The 15,130-nt window shown below is 44.0% G+C and overlaps 2 protein-coding genes and 1 pseudogene across 4 annotated transcripts in view; all 3 read right to left on the minus strand.

The window, feature by feature from the left end:
• Positions 1 to 595: 595 nt before the first annotated feature.
• Positions 596 to 1,564, minus strand: LOC308314424 (protein lifeguard 1-like; annotated as a pseudogene). Its single transcript has one exon. The product of its transcript is annotated as a protein lifeguard 1-like (transcript).
• Positions 1,565 to 3,182: 1,618 nt separating this feature from the next.
• LOC308314425 (protein lifeguard 1-like) lies at positions 3,183 to 4,133 on the minus strand (the record flags this gene model as incomplete). Its single annotated transcript, XM_080762056.1, has 1 exon — positions 3,183 to 4,133. The coding sequence occupies one exon, from the start codon at positions 4,131 to 4,133 to the stop codon at positions 3,183 to 3,185; it is 951 nt and encodes a 316-aa protein (XP_080618182.1).
• A 1,421-nt stretch (positions 4,134 to 5,554) lies between these two features.
• LOC308313770 (SRSF protein kinase 2-like) overlaps positions 5,555 to 15,130 on the minus strand; it is a 93,028-nt gene continuing 83,452 nt past the window's right edge. For both annotated transcript variants that reach the window (XM_080761071.1, XM_080761072.1), the window contains 3 exons: positions 14,711 to 14,780; positions 11,594 to 11,686; positions 5,555 to 8,095 (listed from right to left, as the gene is read on the minus strand). In XM_080761071.1, coding sequence (XP_080617197.1) covers positions 7,911 to 8,095; positions 11,594 to 11,686; positions 14,711 to 14,780 — 348 coding nt within the window. In that variant the 3' untranslated portion in view covers positions 5,555 to 7,910. The remainder of the gene's footprint in view (positions 8,096 to 11,593; positions 11,687 to 14,710; positions 14,781 to 15,130) is intronic.

Below are 15,130 nucleotides of genomic sequence, written 5' to 3' on the forward strand. Positions count from 1 at the left end.
TGATGGACAGTAAGTAGCCTACATTTACTTACATAGTTACATTACTAAGTATTTTTGAGTATCTGTAGCCTACTTTGCTTGACTATTTTTATACTTTTATACTTTAACTCCACTGAATTTCAAAGACAAATATATCTGCAAGCAGTGATAAGACGGCCATAAGAGGCCATACAGTTGGATACTGGAGACGACGTCACTTTTTTGATTGGCTGAAGGGGTTGTCTGTTAACGCTGTATTCCGCAGCCAACCGTGCATTAGCAGGGTCCAGACTCTCTCGGCACAGATGAATGGAAATGTGATTTCAGGGGGGAGTAGTTAACCAGGCTAATTCAAATTCTGTTCATATAGACCGATTCACAGAGGGGTGCCCTGGGTGCGGCCATTACTGAGGTGTAATACATGGAGCAGGTGCTCTGTAGACCAGGTGTAGCTAATCAGTGCTGCTGCACTTAATGGTACACCTCAGTAATGGCCGCACCCAGGAAACCCTCTGTGAATCGGTCTATACAGTAGAGAGGTGTGACATTATCCCAAGACATCACACTCTCGCCTTCCAAATTAGGCGCTTATGCCCTTGTTTCTCCACAGTCAAGGTTAGTTATCATATCCCAACCCAAAAAGTCTGAGGATGAAGAGGAATATCTGAGTGATGTCAAGGTAGAGGTTGAGGGCGGCGAAGACATACTCTTCTGGACTCAGAGACAGCTTCTTGTTGCCCAGGAGCATCTGGGTGTCCACAGCCAGCCAGCAGGTGAAGATAAGGGCTCCCATTGCAGCGTAGACAACGTGCAGGATCTGGTTGGGAATAAAGATGCAGAGAATGCCAACGACCAGCAGGACCATGGTGCAAACAAAGAGGACTCCCTGTCACGAAGTGAAGTCATACTTTGTCTGTAGGGAGAAGAGGACCACAGAGAAGCAGACTACAGCGGTGATGCTGACAGCCATGATGACGATTTCTGTGTCGTTGGCAATCAATCCCATTCCCACCACCACCATGAAGGACAGGCTCAGGGTGAGGACAGACAATGCAACCAGGTTCCAGGGGTGTTTACGTCGGAAGTCTCCGCAGCAGGAGAGTGCAATGACGGTGACAATGTACAGGGCAAGGGACGTGTAGTATAGCATCAACGGGTTCTTCATCACAAAGTACTTGGCATCATCCCAGAAGGTAAAGGCAGCAACAGAGGAGAATGTGACCAGCAGCTGCAAGGTGAGGATTGAGAACACCTTCCTGATGAAAGCCCTTCGGATACTCTTGTCCTCAAAGTCAGAGTAGGGACTGAAAATGTTGTAGGATGGAGGTGATCCCTGTTTGCAGCCTGGTTGTTCATAAGCTGCTGCTGGGTTGGCCCCTTGGCTGTATGGAGGTGGCATGGAGGAGCCTTGCTGAGGGGGCATGTAGTAGTAGGGGACATTTGGCTGAGTGGTAATGGAGACACCAGGCTGAGGGGGCATGGACACACCTGGCTGAGGGGGCATGGACACACCAGGCTGAGGGGGCATGGACACACCTGGCTGAGGGGGCCCATTGACGGGGAAACCTCTCTTATCATGCGACATGGTGTGCTGGTCAGCTCAATGCACTGCTATTGGTTATCCTTTTAGAGTCTTGAGGAAATAAAACAAATATTTTACAATACTGCTGTATGTTATGATATGACCAACGTAGGTTGTGACCTGTAAAACCATATACCTTATACCCACCCTGTTGTCATGATGTGCATGACGGCCACATGCACATCCTGAAACATGGCGTCCATATATGGTCATATGGCTCCAAATATGGGATTGCCTTGCACGTGTTTCAATGTGGATTCACACGGAGATTAGACACACCAACGGACCGACATGCGGAAACAACGGTCGGACATGCGCTGCTCCCGTGCTTGTGGTTAGGGTTGGAGGTATAGGTTGTCGGCCAATGACAGTCGGACCAATAGTCTAACTAAAGCCTGTGCAGGATAATCCAACCAGACTAGAATACCAGTGTGCTGTCATGTGACTGATAATGGAATGTGGATGTGATTGAGAACAAGGAAAGGTTGGCCTTTCAAACGAAAGGGTTAGCCGCACAAGCCGTTGAACTTGAGTTATTCAAAGCTGCGAAGATGATAACCAGCATACGATACCAAAGCAGTATCTTTAGTTGCACCGTTTGTGAAACTAGCTGTAAATATCTGCAAACCCTGTAAATAAGATCCCTACGAGTGTTCTGTTGTTGAAAGAGCTAGGAGAACAAAAGTGTGCTTTTGTGAAACAATCTTCAAATATCTAAAACCTTTTACTTGTACTTTTTTGTGGAAAAAGCACTGAAACTTTCTTCTTCCCTGCCTTGACCCCCCCCCCCTCTCTCTTACTTAATTGTAAAACTGAGATGTGACAATGAAGATGATTCTGATTTCTTTCTTTCTTTGGTTTATAACAACTCTTACCTGTGCCTCATGTGATTCAACAATCTCACTGCTAAAAACCATCCCGACGTGCAGGTTGGTGCCTTGCATCCAAGCCATCGTTGTATGAGTGCCCATATTTGGAGATCCCTGATGTCACCAATATGCCCATATATGCCATATATGCCCAGTGATGGACAGTAAGTAGCCTACATTTACTTACATAGTTACATTACTAAGTATTTTTGAGTATCTGTAGCCTACTTTGCTTGACTATTTTTATACATTTATACTTTAACTCCACTGAATTTCAAAGACAAATATATCTGCAAGCAGTGATAAGACGGCCATAAGAGGCCATACAGTTGGATACTGGAGACGACGTCACTTTTTTGATTGGCTGAAGGGGTTGTCTGTTAACGCTGTATTCCGCAGCCAACCGTGCATTAGCAGGGTCCAGACTCTCTCGGCACAGATGAATGGAAATGTGATTTCAGGGGGGAGTAGTTAACCAGGCTAATTCAAATTCTGTTCATATAGACCGATTCACAGAGGGGTGCCCTGGGTGCGGCCATTACTGAGGTGTAATACATGGAGCAGGTGCTCTGTAGACCATGGGTGTAGCTAATCAGTGCTGCTGCACTTAATGGTACACCTCAGTAATGGCCGCACCCAGGAAACCCTCTGTGAATCGGTCTATACAGTAGAGAGGTGTGACATTATCCCAAGACATCACACTCTCGCCTTCCAAATTAGGCGCTTATGCCCTTGTTTCTCCACAGTCAAGGTTAGTTATCATATCCCAACCCAAAAAGTCTGAGGATGAAGAGGAATATCTGAGTGATGTCAAGGTAGAGGTTGAGGGCGGCGAAGACATACTCTTCTGGACTCAGAGACAGCTTCTTGTTGCCCAGGAGCATCTGGGTGTCCACAGCCAAATAGCAGGTGAAGATAAGGGCTCCCATTGCGGCGTAGACAACGTGCAGGATCTGGTTGGGAATGAAGATGCAGAGAATGCCAACGACCAGCAGGACCATGGTGCAAACAAAGAGGACTCCCTGCCACGAAGTGAAGTCATACTTTGTCTGTAGGGAGAAGAGGACCACAGAGAAGCAGACTACAGCGGTGATGCTGACAGCCATGATGACGATTTCTGTGTCGTAGGAGCTGGCAATCAATCCCACCATGAAGGACAGGCTCAGGGTGAGGACAGACAATGCAACCAGGTTCCAGGGGTGTTTGCGGCGGAAGTCTCCGCAGCAGGAGAGTGCAATGACGGTGACAATGTACAGGGCAAGGGACGTGTATAGCATCCACGGGTTCTTCATCACAAAGTACTTGGCATCATCCCAGAAGGTAAAGGCAGCAACAGAGGAGAATGTGACCAGCAGCTGCAAGGTGAGGATTGAGAACACCTTCCTGATGAAAGCCCTTCGGATACTCTTGTCCTCAAAGTCAGAGTAGGGACTGAAAATGTTGTAGGATGGAGGTGATCCCTGTTTGCAGCCTGGTTGTTCATAAGCTGCTGCTGGGTTGGCCCCTTGGCTGTATGGAGGTGGCATGGAGGAGCCTTGCTGAGGGGGCAAGTAGTAGTTGGGCATGTAGTAGTAGGGGACATTTGGCTGAGTGGTAATGGAGACACCAGGCTGAGGGGGCATGGACACACCTGGCTGAGGGGGCATGGACACACCTGGCTGAGGGGGCCCATAGACGGGGAAACCTCTCTTATCATGCGACATGGTGTGCTGGTCAGCTCAATGCACTGCTATTGGTTATCCTTTTAGAGAGAGTCTTGAGGAAATAAAAAAAATATTTTACAATACTGCAGTATGTTATGACCAACGTCGGTTGTGACCTGTAAAACCATATACCTTATACCCACCCTGTTGTCATGATGACAACAGATTACATCGTGTGACAGCATGACGGCCACATGCACATCCTGAAACATGGCGTCCATATATGGTCATATGGCTCCAAATATGGGATTGCCTTGCACGTGTTTCAATGTGGATTCACACGGAGATTAGACACACCAACGGACCGACATGCGGAAACAACGGTCGGACATGCGCTGCTCCCGTGCTTGTGGTTAGGGTTGGAGGTATAGGTTGTCGGCCAATGACAGTGAAAATAAAGGCTTTCTAGACTAAATGAGACATGTTGCCTGTGTCAACTGTGTTTTCAATTGTATTTTCTCCTTTGTCTACAACAACTTCATCAATGTCATTATTAGTTTGATTTAAAGTAGCCCGGGGTCCACCTATGCTTTCTATGGCATATAGGCAGCTCCGGGCAGGATCCACCGGGAGAATCTAGATGCAGCTGCGTGACATGAGACTGTCACTAATTAATTAGAGCGACAGAGAGGAGTGTGTGTGTGTGTGTGTGTGTGTGTGAGTGTGTGTATACGTCAATTTAACAAAGGTGCAGACGATCAGAAATCGAGAAATCAGCAGAGATTGATCAACATTTGCGCTACTCTATGCCGAATTGAAGTGGACTTTTTTTTTCTCCCTGGAAATAAAAACTTTCCGAGGCTAGATTTAAAGGGGTTATCGGTATCCAATCTTTGACGTCACTTCTTTTGACGTCGGGAATGGATAGAGTGGATCATATCATTTATACAATCATGTAATTGGGATATCTAAAGGTCAGAGGTCCTTTGACGAATGACCGTTTCCCATGACCTCTACCATATTGCGGAACTTTGTGGAAAGCGACTGCACAGAACTGCCAGAACTGCAAAAGTGGCGGAAGAAAAAGCGATAGAAAAACAATAGGGGCCAAGCCTGAAGGCCTTTCTCCCTGCATGTCGGAAAGGAAAAAGTTTATTGTGAACTCTTTTCCCATAGTTGAATTCATTTGTTATGTGATACAAATGTGATATTATCAAACAGCCTACATTTCCCGAAAGGAAATGCATTAATTTAGTTCAGTCTGACCAGAAGCAGGAATAAAACTCCACCGGACATTAAAATGAATCACCAGGGGGGAGATCAAAAGCAGAACTACAAACGGAACTAATGACCGTTAAGGCTTATGAAATGGGTGCCAGTGGCCTAGTGTACATCGAACTGGGGGTCCTTGAGATTAAAATGGCTGAGAATCACTGGTCCAAGTCATTCATTTAGTCAAATACCACATACAGGCCGCAGAATCCATTTTACTTTAAGACTTTTATTAAATCTGTCAATGAAAAACACAGACAAGAGATGCGATTGTGTCGATGTCATTGGGAAGAACAGTCAGCATATGGCTGAGAGAGACAGACAGAGAGAGAGAGAGAGAGAGAGAGAGAGAGAGAGAGAGATCTGCTGCAAAAAAGAAGAAAAAGAGGGGGGAAAATAATTGTCACGTAATCTTTATTGCAAAACTGTTTGATGGTTTTCCGCCAGCATCACGAGACAGAGCAGCACTGTTCATGGAGGGGGAAGGGGCTCAACTGTGTAAAAAAGAACTAATCCCAAGAAGAAGAATAGTGATAATAATTATAATTATAATAATAATATAATAATAATAATTACAAAAGAAATAAAAACATCTCTAACAGATAAACACAATCACCTCAATATAAGACGAGATTCGGTTCACGGTCACAACAACCAGAGAAAAGTTGTTTTTCTTTTTTTTTTCCTTTAGTTTTTAATCCTCTCATTTCTTTAAATGAATTAAATAGTTTTTAAAAAATATCTCACCATTTACTTATACTCATCTTTTTTTCTCTTTTCATTTATTGCGAAAAATAGGCAACTGGACTAATTGTGATGAAGATGAAAGTTTTATAGTTTTAGTTTTGTATTGATTGTTTGTGTTGTTGTTGTTGATGGAGACTAAAGTGGACAGATATTATAATTTAAGTGAAACGTCTTGGATGCGTTGGCACTGTGAGCAGCGGCGGTGTGCAGGGGTTGCAATTCTCCCGTTCAGCCACAGCGTGGCGCAGTTTATTCAAAAGAAGAAGAAAAAACACACATCCCACACTTGTTGTATGGAGGAGGTCAGGTCCTGATGCCAGCGACCGAGGCCTCGCCGTTTTAAACCGGAATGATGCTTTTGTGTGTGTTTGTTTTTTTTAAAGTCCTCTTTCCATTGGTCGCCTGTGTATCTGCGTTGAGTTTTTCTTTTTTATGTACAAAGGTTTCAAATCCCTGAAGGACACCAACGAAGACAAGTGCAACCTACCATTCTGAACATTCTCCTTTTCTGGAGACGCTCAGGGCTTCCAGCAGGTGTTTTTCCCCTGTAGGAAAAGGGGGAGGGGGGCTGGGACATGGATAACGTGCCGTAAAGGGACTCAAAGGAAGGATTGTTCCTGTTTTGGAGAAGGAGGGGGGCCAGGCAAGATGGCAAGTGACCAATTCACATTTTGCCGCCCGACGTGTGACGCATTTCGTTTATCGCTTGAAAATTGGTCATGAATGGTGATCCACACCCGTCTTGCGACAAAGAATGAATTAAGCTGAAAATAAGCGATTTCCAAGCTGCAGCTTGTAGATTGATTATTTTCAGTGTGCGGCACCCGCGCACGTATAAATGAGGAATGGGGCTTCGGGAAGAAGAAACAGGGAGTTGAAGAGACCAACCTCAGGACGGGGCACCGATGTTGTTACATTTAAAAAAATACAAATACAAATAAAATAAAAGTCCGGAGAAGATGAACACAGAGAAAATACAAACAAAACCATCGTCCGTTGTTCATCTCGTGAATCCGTTCATGCCGATCAATCCGTTTCTCCATGCTTGTTTATTTGTTTTTGTTCCTTTTCTTTTTAGAATTGCTGTCTCGCAAAACAGAGAAACTCTTAAATAGACAAAGCTGTCCGGCTTGGTTTCAGTTTTATATTTATCTTTTCTTTTCTTTTCTTTTTTTCTTTTCTTTCGTTCTCGTCTGTCCCCGGTGCTTTGTGTCTACCTGTCTTTCGGTGGCAGCAGCAGCAGCAGCAGCTGCGGCGGCGGCGGCATGGCGCCCCCTGGAGGACTGGCTGTCCTCTGCGTCTCTGTGGGCGGCAGGGCATGCAGCTCCATGAGGGGAGACGTAACGGGGTAGGCAAGGCTTCCAACGTGTCTTTTGGGGGACATTATTCGGGGGGGGGGGGGGGGGGGTGTAAACTGTTCAGCAGTGCAATCCGCTGCTCGTCTGCGAGGTCGGGCTTCATCCAGGTGGGGAGAGGAGGAACGAGAGGGACGTGTAGAGAGAGAGACTGGAAAGGTCTAGGTTGACCAATCAGGGAAATATATCAGAATATATTATCCAATCTACAAACCCAAGTGAGCTTGGTGTGTGTGTGTGTGTGTGTGTTAGAGAGAGATAGGGCTCTACCAATAAGACTCAATCCTCTCCCTCGTTCATATCCATCTCCTTTTTCTCCCCATCCTCTCTCCTGCCTCTCCTCTCTTTTCTGGTCGTTCCAGAGGCCTCCACCAGAGGGGGGTGTTGATCTATAACGCTAGTTGTTTTGTTGTTGTTGCTGTTGTTGTGTTGGTGGGGAGGAGGGTGTGATCTGGGTGGGCGGCTATGAGCTGAGCCAGGCGTGGTTGAGGCATTCTCCGGCCGAGGCCCTCTTCTCCGGCACCATCTCCAGCATGGGCAGCAGGAAGTGTGTGAAGTTGCCGGCGTCCTCGGGCGACCAGCCGTACTTCTCCACCAGCACGTCGAACAGTGACCAGGGCTTCAGCTTGGTGATGTGCCGCAACTCGCCTGCAGGAGGGGACGAGGACGACACGGACAACAGTTAGCCACACAACGCCGGGGACATGGCCGGGGGACAGGAGACCTCAGCAGCTGGAATATAGTAGGCAACACATGCAGCAGAGGTAGATGGACAGAGTAGCAAAGGGCAGGGTTCTCAAACCTTTTCTGGATCAGGGCCTGCTTGAAAATCTCATCTGACTCGTCTGACCACTTAACACAGCTTTAAATGATATTCAACTCCCGAATTTGGTTGGGACAGCCCTAGCAGCACACAGGCAGCTCATGGCCAGTGTAGCATCTTTTGCATTGTTTCCCAAACGTTTTAGCTTGAGGCCAAAAAGAAAAACCCAAACTAGTGACAATAGCTGATCAACAAGCTTACGACACGTCACAATAGGAGCAACAATCACAAACTTACAGATCTGCTATTTTCACTTTTCTTTATGGAATTTCTTTCTTTTTTTAAGAAATTGTTTTGAAATAAATGTCAGAATTTGTAAATTATGATGATGATGATGATGATTCAATTCTAACTTGCAACCCCCAAATATCTTTAAAATAAAATCGTCCACGACCCAAGAATGGGTCCTGACCACTGTTTTGGCATACAAGTATGCAGCCAGCTCAGATCCGGTTCCTCCTGTCTACTCCACAGTGACTGGACAGCACAACAATAAGGAAAGTAAGCCATTATATGGGTCATATATTAAAGGAAGCGATGATGACTGCCTGGGCCAATGTGCTGAATCACGATCATCCAGACAGAAATAAAATGGAATGCACCCAGGCTATTTTTGTAAGGAGCATAAATTATTGCAATTCCTCCTTGTCTGTGTGATTACAAGTCTGCAGTGTTGTGACTGTTATAAGTTAATTTAGAAAGCGGAGCACATGACTTGACTGCACGGTTCCCATGGTCTGATCTATGTGTCATAATGTTGCTGCTGGGCAGGGACTTTGTTTCTCCATATTTCAGCTTTTTACGTTTATTTATTGTTTTGTAAATGAAGGCCTAAAGGCAGTTTCAGACAAGGAACGAACTATTGATGCTGCATGGTGTTCTTGTTTGGATCAGTAGGGATCGCGCTGCGGTCTCATGTGCAGACACGTAGTGTGGAGAAAAGCTCTTGTTGCCCGCATGCACGAATTTCCTGGGGTCTAGGACTATAGTAAATAATAATAAAGAAATCACTGTAAAATTTTGTAAAGAAATTAAAAAATACATATTTAGCTACTTGCCCCTGTCAAAAAACCACGAAAAGCACTACAACGAAAGAAAGCAGTAAATAAATAAAAATGAACACTCAATCTTATACTTTCTCTAATAACACCCTAAAACATGAACCTTGGTTCAGGTTGAAAGAAACTAAAGTCGTCCTTTAACCCATTTTCAACCTATCTTCATATAATTGGTCCTCACTAATGGTCATGATAATCTGGTACCATTTTTTCTGCTCACTCTGAAACCTATCGTTAGGTAGGGTTTTTTGTTTGTTTTAACGTGAGAACAATGCCTTCCATTATAGTGTAGCAGACAGAGTGCCTCACAGCCTCAGCTTGATGGCCTCAAACAGTGTAATATCTCCCCCAGTCCAGAGGGATATCTCTTTTAAGTGGTTAAGATGTTGGACTTTCACACGGGAGACCCGAGTTCGAATCCCGGGCGTTACAATGGTGCCGTGGCCCGGATCGGGTTTCCCCGTGGGAGGAGGTCAAAAGGGGGGGGGGGGGGGGGGGGAGTGTAGCAAAGTGGCTCACAGCCTCAGCCTGATGGCCTCAAAAAAGTCTAATATCTCCCCCAGTCCATAGGGATATCCCTTTGGTCTAGTGGTTAAGATGTTGGACTTTCACAATCGTGAAAGAAATTGGTGGACGAGAGAGATCCCTGGACAGCAGGACACGTCCCTCGGCAGACAGACAGACAGACAGGCAGACAGACACAACGAGTCAATCAATAAAAGATACATAAAAGGCAGGCATTGAGACATCAAGTGCCGAGTTCATATCTGCAAATGAGATAACATCAAAGGAAGAATATTTAGTGCCATTCAACATGTATTCTCATGACATACTACGGAGAACATATTATGAACAGAGAGAGAGAGAGAGAGAGAGACACAGAGAGAGAGAGAGAGAGAGAGAGAGAGAGAGAGAGAGAGAGAGAGAGAGAGCAGGCAGAGTGGAGAGAGACTACGTGACAGACAGGGAGAAAGAGCCATTTGCACCAAGCAATATAACTATTATGATTTAAAGGGTAAGACCACTTTTTTTTAGGTTTGGGTTGTGTAGTTACTTTGCCATGATGCAACTCCAAATGTGGACAAGAAATAAAAAATACTGCTCCAGTATCCTGTTGATTTGTCCATTTTATTGGGAAGAAAACCCGGACTGGATCCGTGGATCCGGATCCAGATTTTCAAATAGTAAAATCAACAGGAATCTAACATTTTTATGAAAAAATAAAACTACATGAGTTTTGGTGATGCTCTATATATTGTCTGAATCAACATTGTTTGTGTTTGTTTACGTACTAAAAGAGTGACTTTGAGAGCTGTTTTAGCTACAATGTAAGTCAATGAGGAGGATATTTTGAATTGTCAATTTCTAATCACTGGAGCAGTCATTTTTTATTTCTTGTCCACATTTGGAGTTGCATCATGGCAAAGTAACTACACAACCCAAACCTCAAAAAAAGTGGTCTTACCCTTTAAAAATGTATCTACTGTAAGCGTCCACACCACAGCCTCTATTTTTGTCCATGCTAAAACCCCTTATCCCTAAACTTCTTAGTCATTTTTTTGTACTGTTTTGAAAAACATTTTCGAATAGTTCAACTAGACGATCTACATTGACACGTTGTGAGCTTGTAGATTTGTAGCTATTTTAACTACTACTACTTCAACATAGTAAAAAAAAAAGGCAAAGAAGTTTAGGCATAAGCCCCGAAGCTATAACACAGACAATGAGAACGATATAGATATAGTGCTTGGTGTGAACAGCATTTTTAGATCTCAGATGCATGAACTTACCAGGAGTAACCATGTGGGTTACCATGTGGGACACACACACACCTCAAGAACTTAGGGCGGATTTCTACTTAGTTGTGCGCCGGTGTCTATAGTGCTGAGTTTCTGCATCAGCAAGCTGAATCTACTGCAAAAATCCTACATAGTGTAGCTTAATGATGGTTTGGCTGTATGTATGTACTACACGTACACCGAAAATAGCTGATCTACAAGATCACAACGTGATGCAATGCAGAGCTCATACAGTATATAGATCTCCATATAACAGATTAATCCACAAAGAGAGTACCCCAAATAATGGGGCCAAAATCACCTTTGTTCTCAGCTTCTAAGTTCATTGTTTACCTGGTATCCTAGTTTGGTTGAGCCACTACAGCGTTCTCCCGTGTCGTTTGTCGTTTACACTGCCTGTTCTGAAGTCACCCTGGATTAACGTGTCCGCTAAATGCTCTAGTCTAGATCACCAGTGTCCCGTTACCTTTCTTGGAGAAAAACTCTCGACTGTACTTCCCGACGCCGACCACTTTGCGCGGGACCTTCCCAAGGAGCTCCATGATCAGAGCGATGTGGTCTGATCAGCGCCACCACACCCCACACACACACACACACACACAGTCACACACACAACATCAAGAGAACAGGCACGGGACAGCAGCATTACAGCATGCACACATAGCACAGGTACGTACGCACAGGCACGCCGGCTGCAGTGTGAGACTGGCGTGCACACTGCGCTCTTCTGGGCTTACAGACAGACAGACAGACAGACAGACGTGCCATTATTCTTTTTCTTTTTTTTTCTCTATGCCCCTGATTTGACCTAGATTTTAATTTGCTCCTTTAGCCTAGCAATTGTTTGGTTGCCTTTGCTGTTTCATGCCATGTTTTTAAACGCTCTAGCACTTTGAGGTTTGCAAAAATGTAAAGTGCGTAATGCGATACATTAAATGCATTATTATTATTATCAAAAAGAATCATAGCCGGAGATGCGGGACCGATTCTGAAAAGAGGCCGAATTGTTTCGTGAATTTCCGCCTGACCCCGACCGATATGGCCATTATGCAGACATTTTATAATCTTTTAAAATCTTTCAAAAATTTGATATGTACTTGTATGCTTGTATTTAAAACATGGGTCTCTCAAAATCACGATAGGCATCTGACCCAAAAATCTGGCATCAGCTTTCACGTCCTTACACATAACGTATGTTTATGTTGTGTCAGTCTGTCAGTGTTTGTCAGTGTCTGTCTGTCTGTCCCTCCAGGCTTGCTGCTGTATGCATCGCAGTCCCACCCGCACTCCGGCCAGCGCTACCTCTTCGGTTGAAGAACTCCCGGGAATATTTTCCGGAGAGCGCAAAGTGCCTCGGTATACAGCCCAGAAGTTCTATGATGTGGGCTATGTGGTCTACGGAGGAGAGAGGGCAGGCAAGGGGGGTTGGGGGTGAAGGACGAAAAACAGGCAAAACAAATAGACAGAATTGCAAGGAGGACAAGGAGGAGGGAGTTAAAGAAAAGTGGGAGAGTTGGAGGGAAGCGGAAGGATAAGAGAACAAATGGGGAAAGAGGTGGATGGAGGGGAAGGATAAGGAGGACAGGGAAAGGAGAGAACATCACAACAGGACAGGAAGGAAAAGGGAGGGGGAAAAGAAAGAGAGAGACAGAGTCACAGACATGGCACAGAGTTAAGGGGACAGAGTCAGTGTTAGGTGTTGATGTGAAACGCAAAGGAGCACAACTGAGGCACATGTAATTCAAACTGGCATCTGCACAGTAATATCCTCAATGTTACGTTAACTTGTTAACTCTGTACTGAGTGTGTTACATTCTCTGAGTTAAATGAACGCACAGGACATTATCGTGTACTGTTAAGCCACGACTAAGTTGCGCATCGGTGTCACAAAATTAAAATGGCATGTTCACAATTCGTTGCTGTCAGGCAGAAACGTCTTATCTCCACATTCTAACCTTTGGGGTTTTCACAAATTAATGTCCTTCTTGATCATACTACAGCGTGTGATGCTGTAGTATGAAAAACATTGAAGGTAGAAGATCCTCTTTCAAGCTTGTTTTTTAATTTGAATTAAAAGTTGTGAACAAATTAACTTTAGTTCAATGTGTCACACCTGTGTACAACTAGCTGTAACTCAGGCTTTACTAGATCACCGACTCCAGTGCCAATGAGAGGGGGAGAAAATAAATTGCACGTCTGTCATCGTAAGCTTCAACATGCTATGTCAGAAGTGATGTCAGTTTATCACATTGGAGTGACATGGGACTAATGAAGTGTGAACAAAGGTGTGCAAAAGTAATGTGAGGTCAAATGTCAGAGGATGTGAGAACAGGAGAGAGCCCTGAGAGAAACAGAGAGCTTCTATTAAGTGAGGATGAGGAATGGAATGGTTATTTGAGTTATTTCACTGAGTAAGATGACAGGATAGTTGTTAAGAGCTGTCCACACCAAGCATGTACAGTATGGCTATAACTTTAACAGCACCAGGGCTGGGCAAAATATCCATATAGGCCTATTATCAATATTGTGATATATGAGCCTAGATATCGTTTAGGGGGTGTTGGATAGTGTAATGTGGTGATATTGCATAAGTATTGTCTACTCCTTGTTTTAGTCACTTAAGAACTATTATTAATTATCTTCTGAATAATTGCAAAACTAGCCAGCCTACAAGCTTGAAGTTGTATTCACATTCTGTCAAGGGATTCTGTTAAAGATGGAGTGCCGTGATTTTTTCATTGGCCCGTTTGACTGTCAAGGGTTCAGCCTCCAGGAAAAACCCCTAAATACAAAGTGTGTCTAATGAAGTACTGTCACCTCATAGACACATGAAAAACTGGAAAAATACAAAAACTGGGGCACTCCATCTTTAAGGCATAGCTCAAACAACAAAGACACAAAAATAAGTGCCACTGATTTGATCTCGAAAGAAGTTCCTATTGTTTCTCTTTAAGAACCACATTTTAAAATGATATAGTTCTAGTTGTGGTTTTCATGCTTGGTGTGGTTGCCTTATTAATTTAGACAGTGAGTGGATAGGGGGATGTGGGGTGAGGGAAGGCTAATGTACACTATGCTCATTTAACCAGTAATTTGGAACCAATGGCTCATTGTCAAGTAAGCCAGCAAGTTATCATCATTAACAAAAGTGTTCAAATTAATATAAATTCAATGGCACAAATGATACTATCAATCAGTCAAAAACACACAGTACTACAATCATACAATGCTAACTTTGGTTTTGTATCACATTGTATGAACATTAAATGGTAAACATCAGTATTACTACAACAACACAGCTTGATGTGTCTCTGAGAGTAAAGGTGGTTGCACACTGGACGCGTTTTTCGGAAAACCCGATGGAGAAACGCCGCTAGAAATCCGAAAAACGCGCTCGGTGTGTGTGGGGACCTTTACAGTGCACACAGAATTCTGAGAGATAATTTACCCATTTCAACTGTACAAAGGTAACCAAATAATTGTGGTTAAAGGTAGGGTAAGTGATATTCCTTAGTTAAAATAAGTGTTAAGTAACTATATTGTGATAGTGATAATTGCTATAGAGTGATTGTAAAACACGTACCCTCATCACGGGAGTAGTCCTCTCCAGAATGAGGCTCAAAAAGGTAGTCGCCGGTGGCCAGCTCAAACGCCTAGGATAGACAGGACAAAGTCATCTAGAGCAGTGCTTTCCTACTAGTGAGAACAGCACATCTACAAGCTCTACACTACTACTATTATTTGTTTTCTATAATTTATGGAGTTTGTCGATTTTGCGTTGCCTAGCAACCTGGCCAAAGTTCAAAGATATATGGACGTCAGTCCATCACGCCTTACTGTTATTTTATAGGTAGCCTACTTTTTACACGTACTGTATGTCTGTTCTGTAACTTGTCATGTATGAAGTAGCATTTAAGTGTAATTTTATTTCTGCCTCTTTGCCAGTTCCCACTTACAAATAAAATAAAAAACTCAACCTTTTCTGGATCACCACTTAACCCTT

The sequence above is a fragment of the Protomyctophum bolini genome, assembly GCF_963924005.1.
Source record: "Protomyctophum bolini genome assembly, chromosome: 4".
NCBI lineage: Eukaryota > Metazoa > Chordata > Actinopteri > Myctophiformes > Myctophidae > Protomyctophum > Protomyctophum bolini.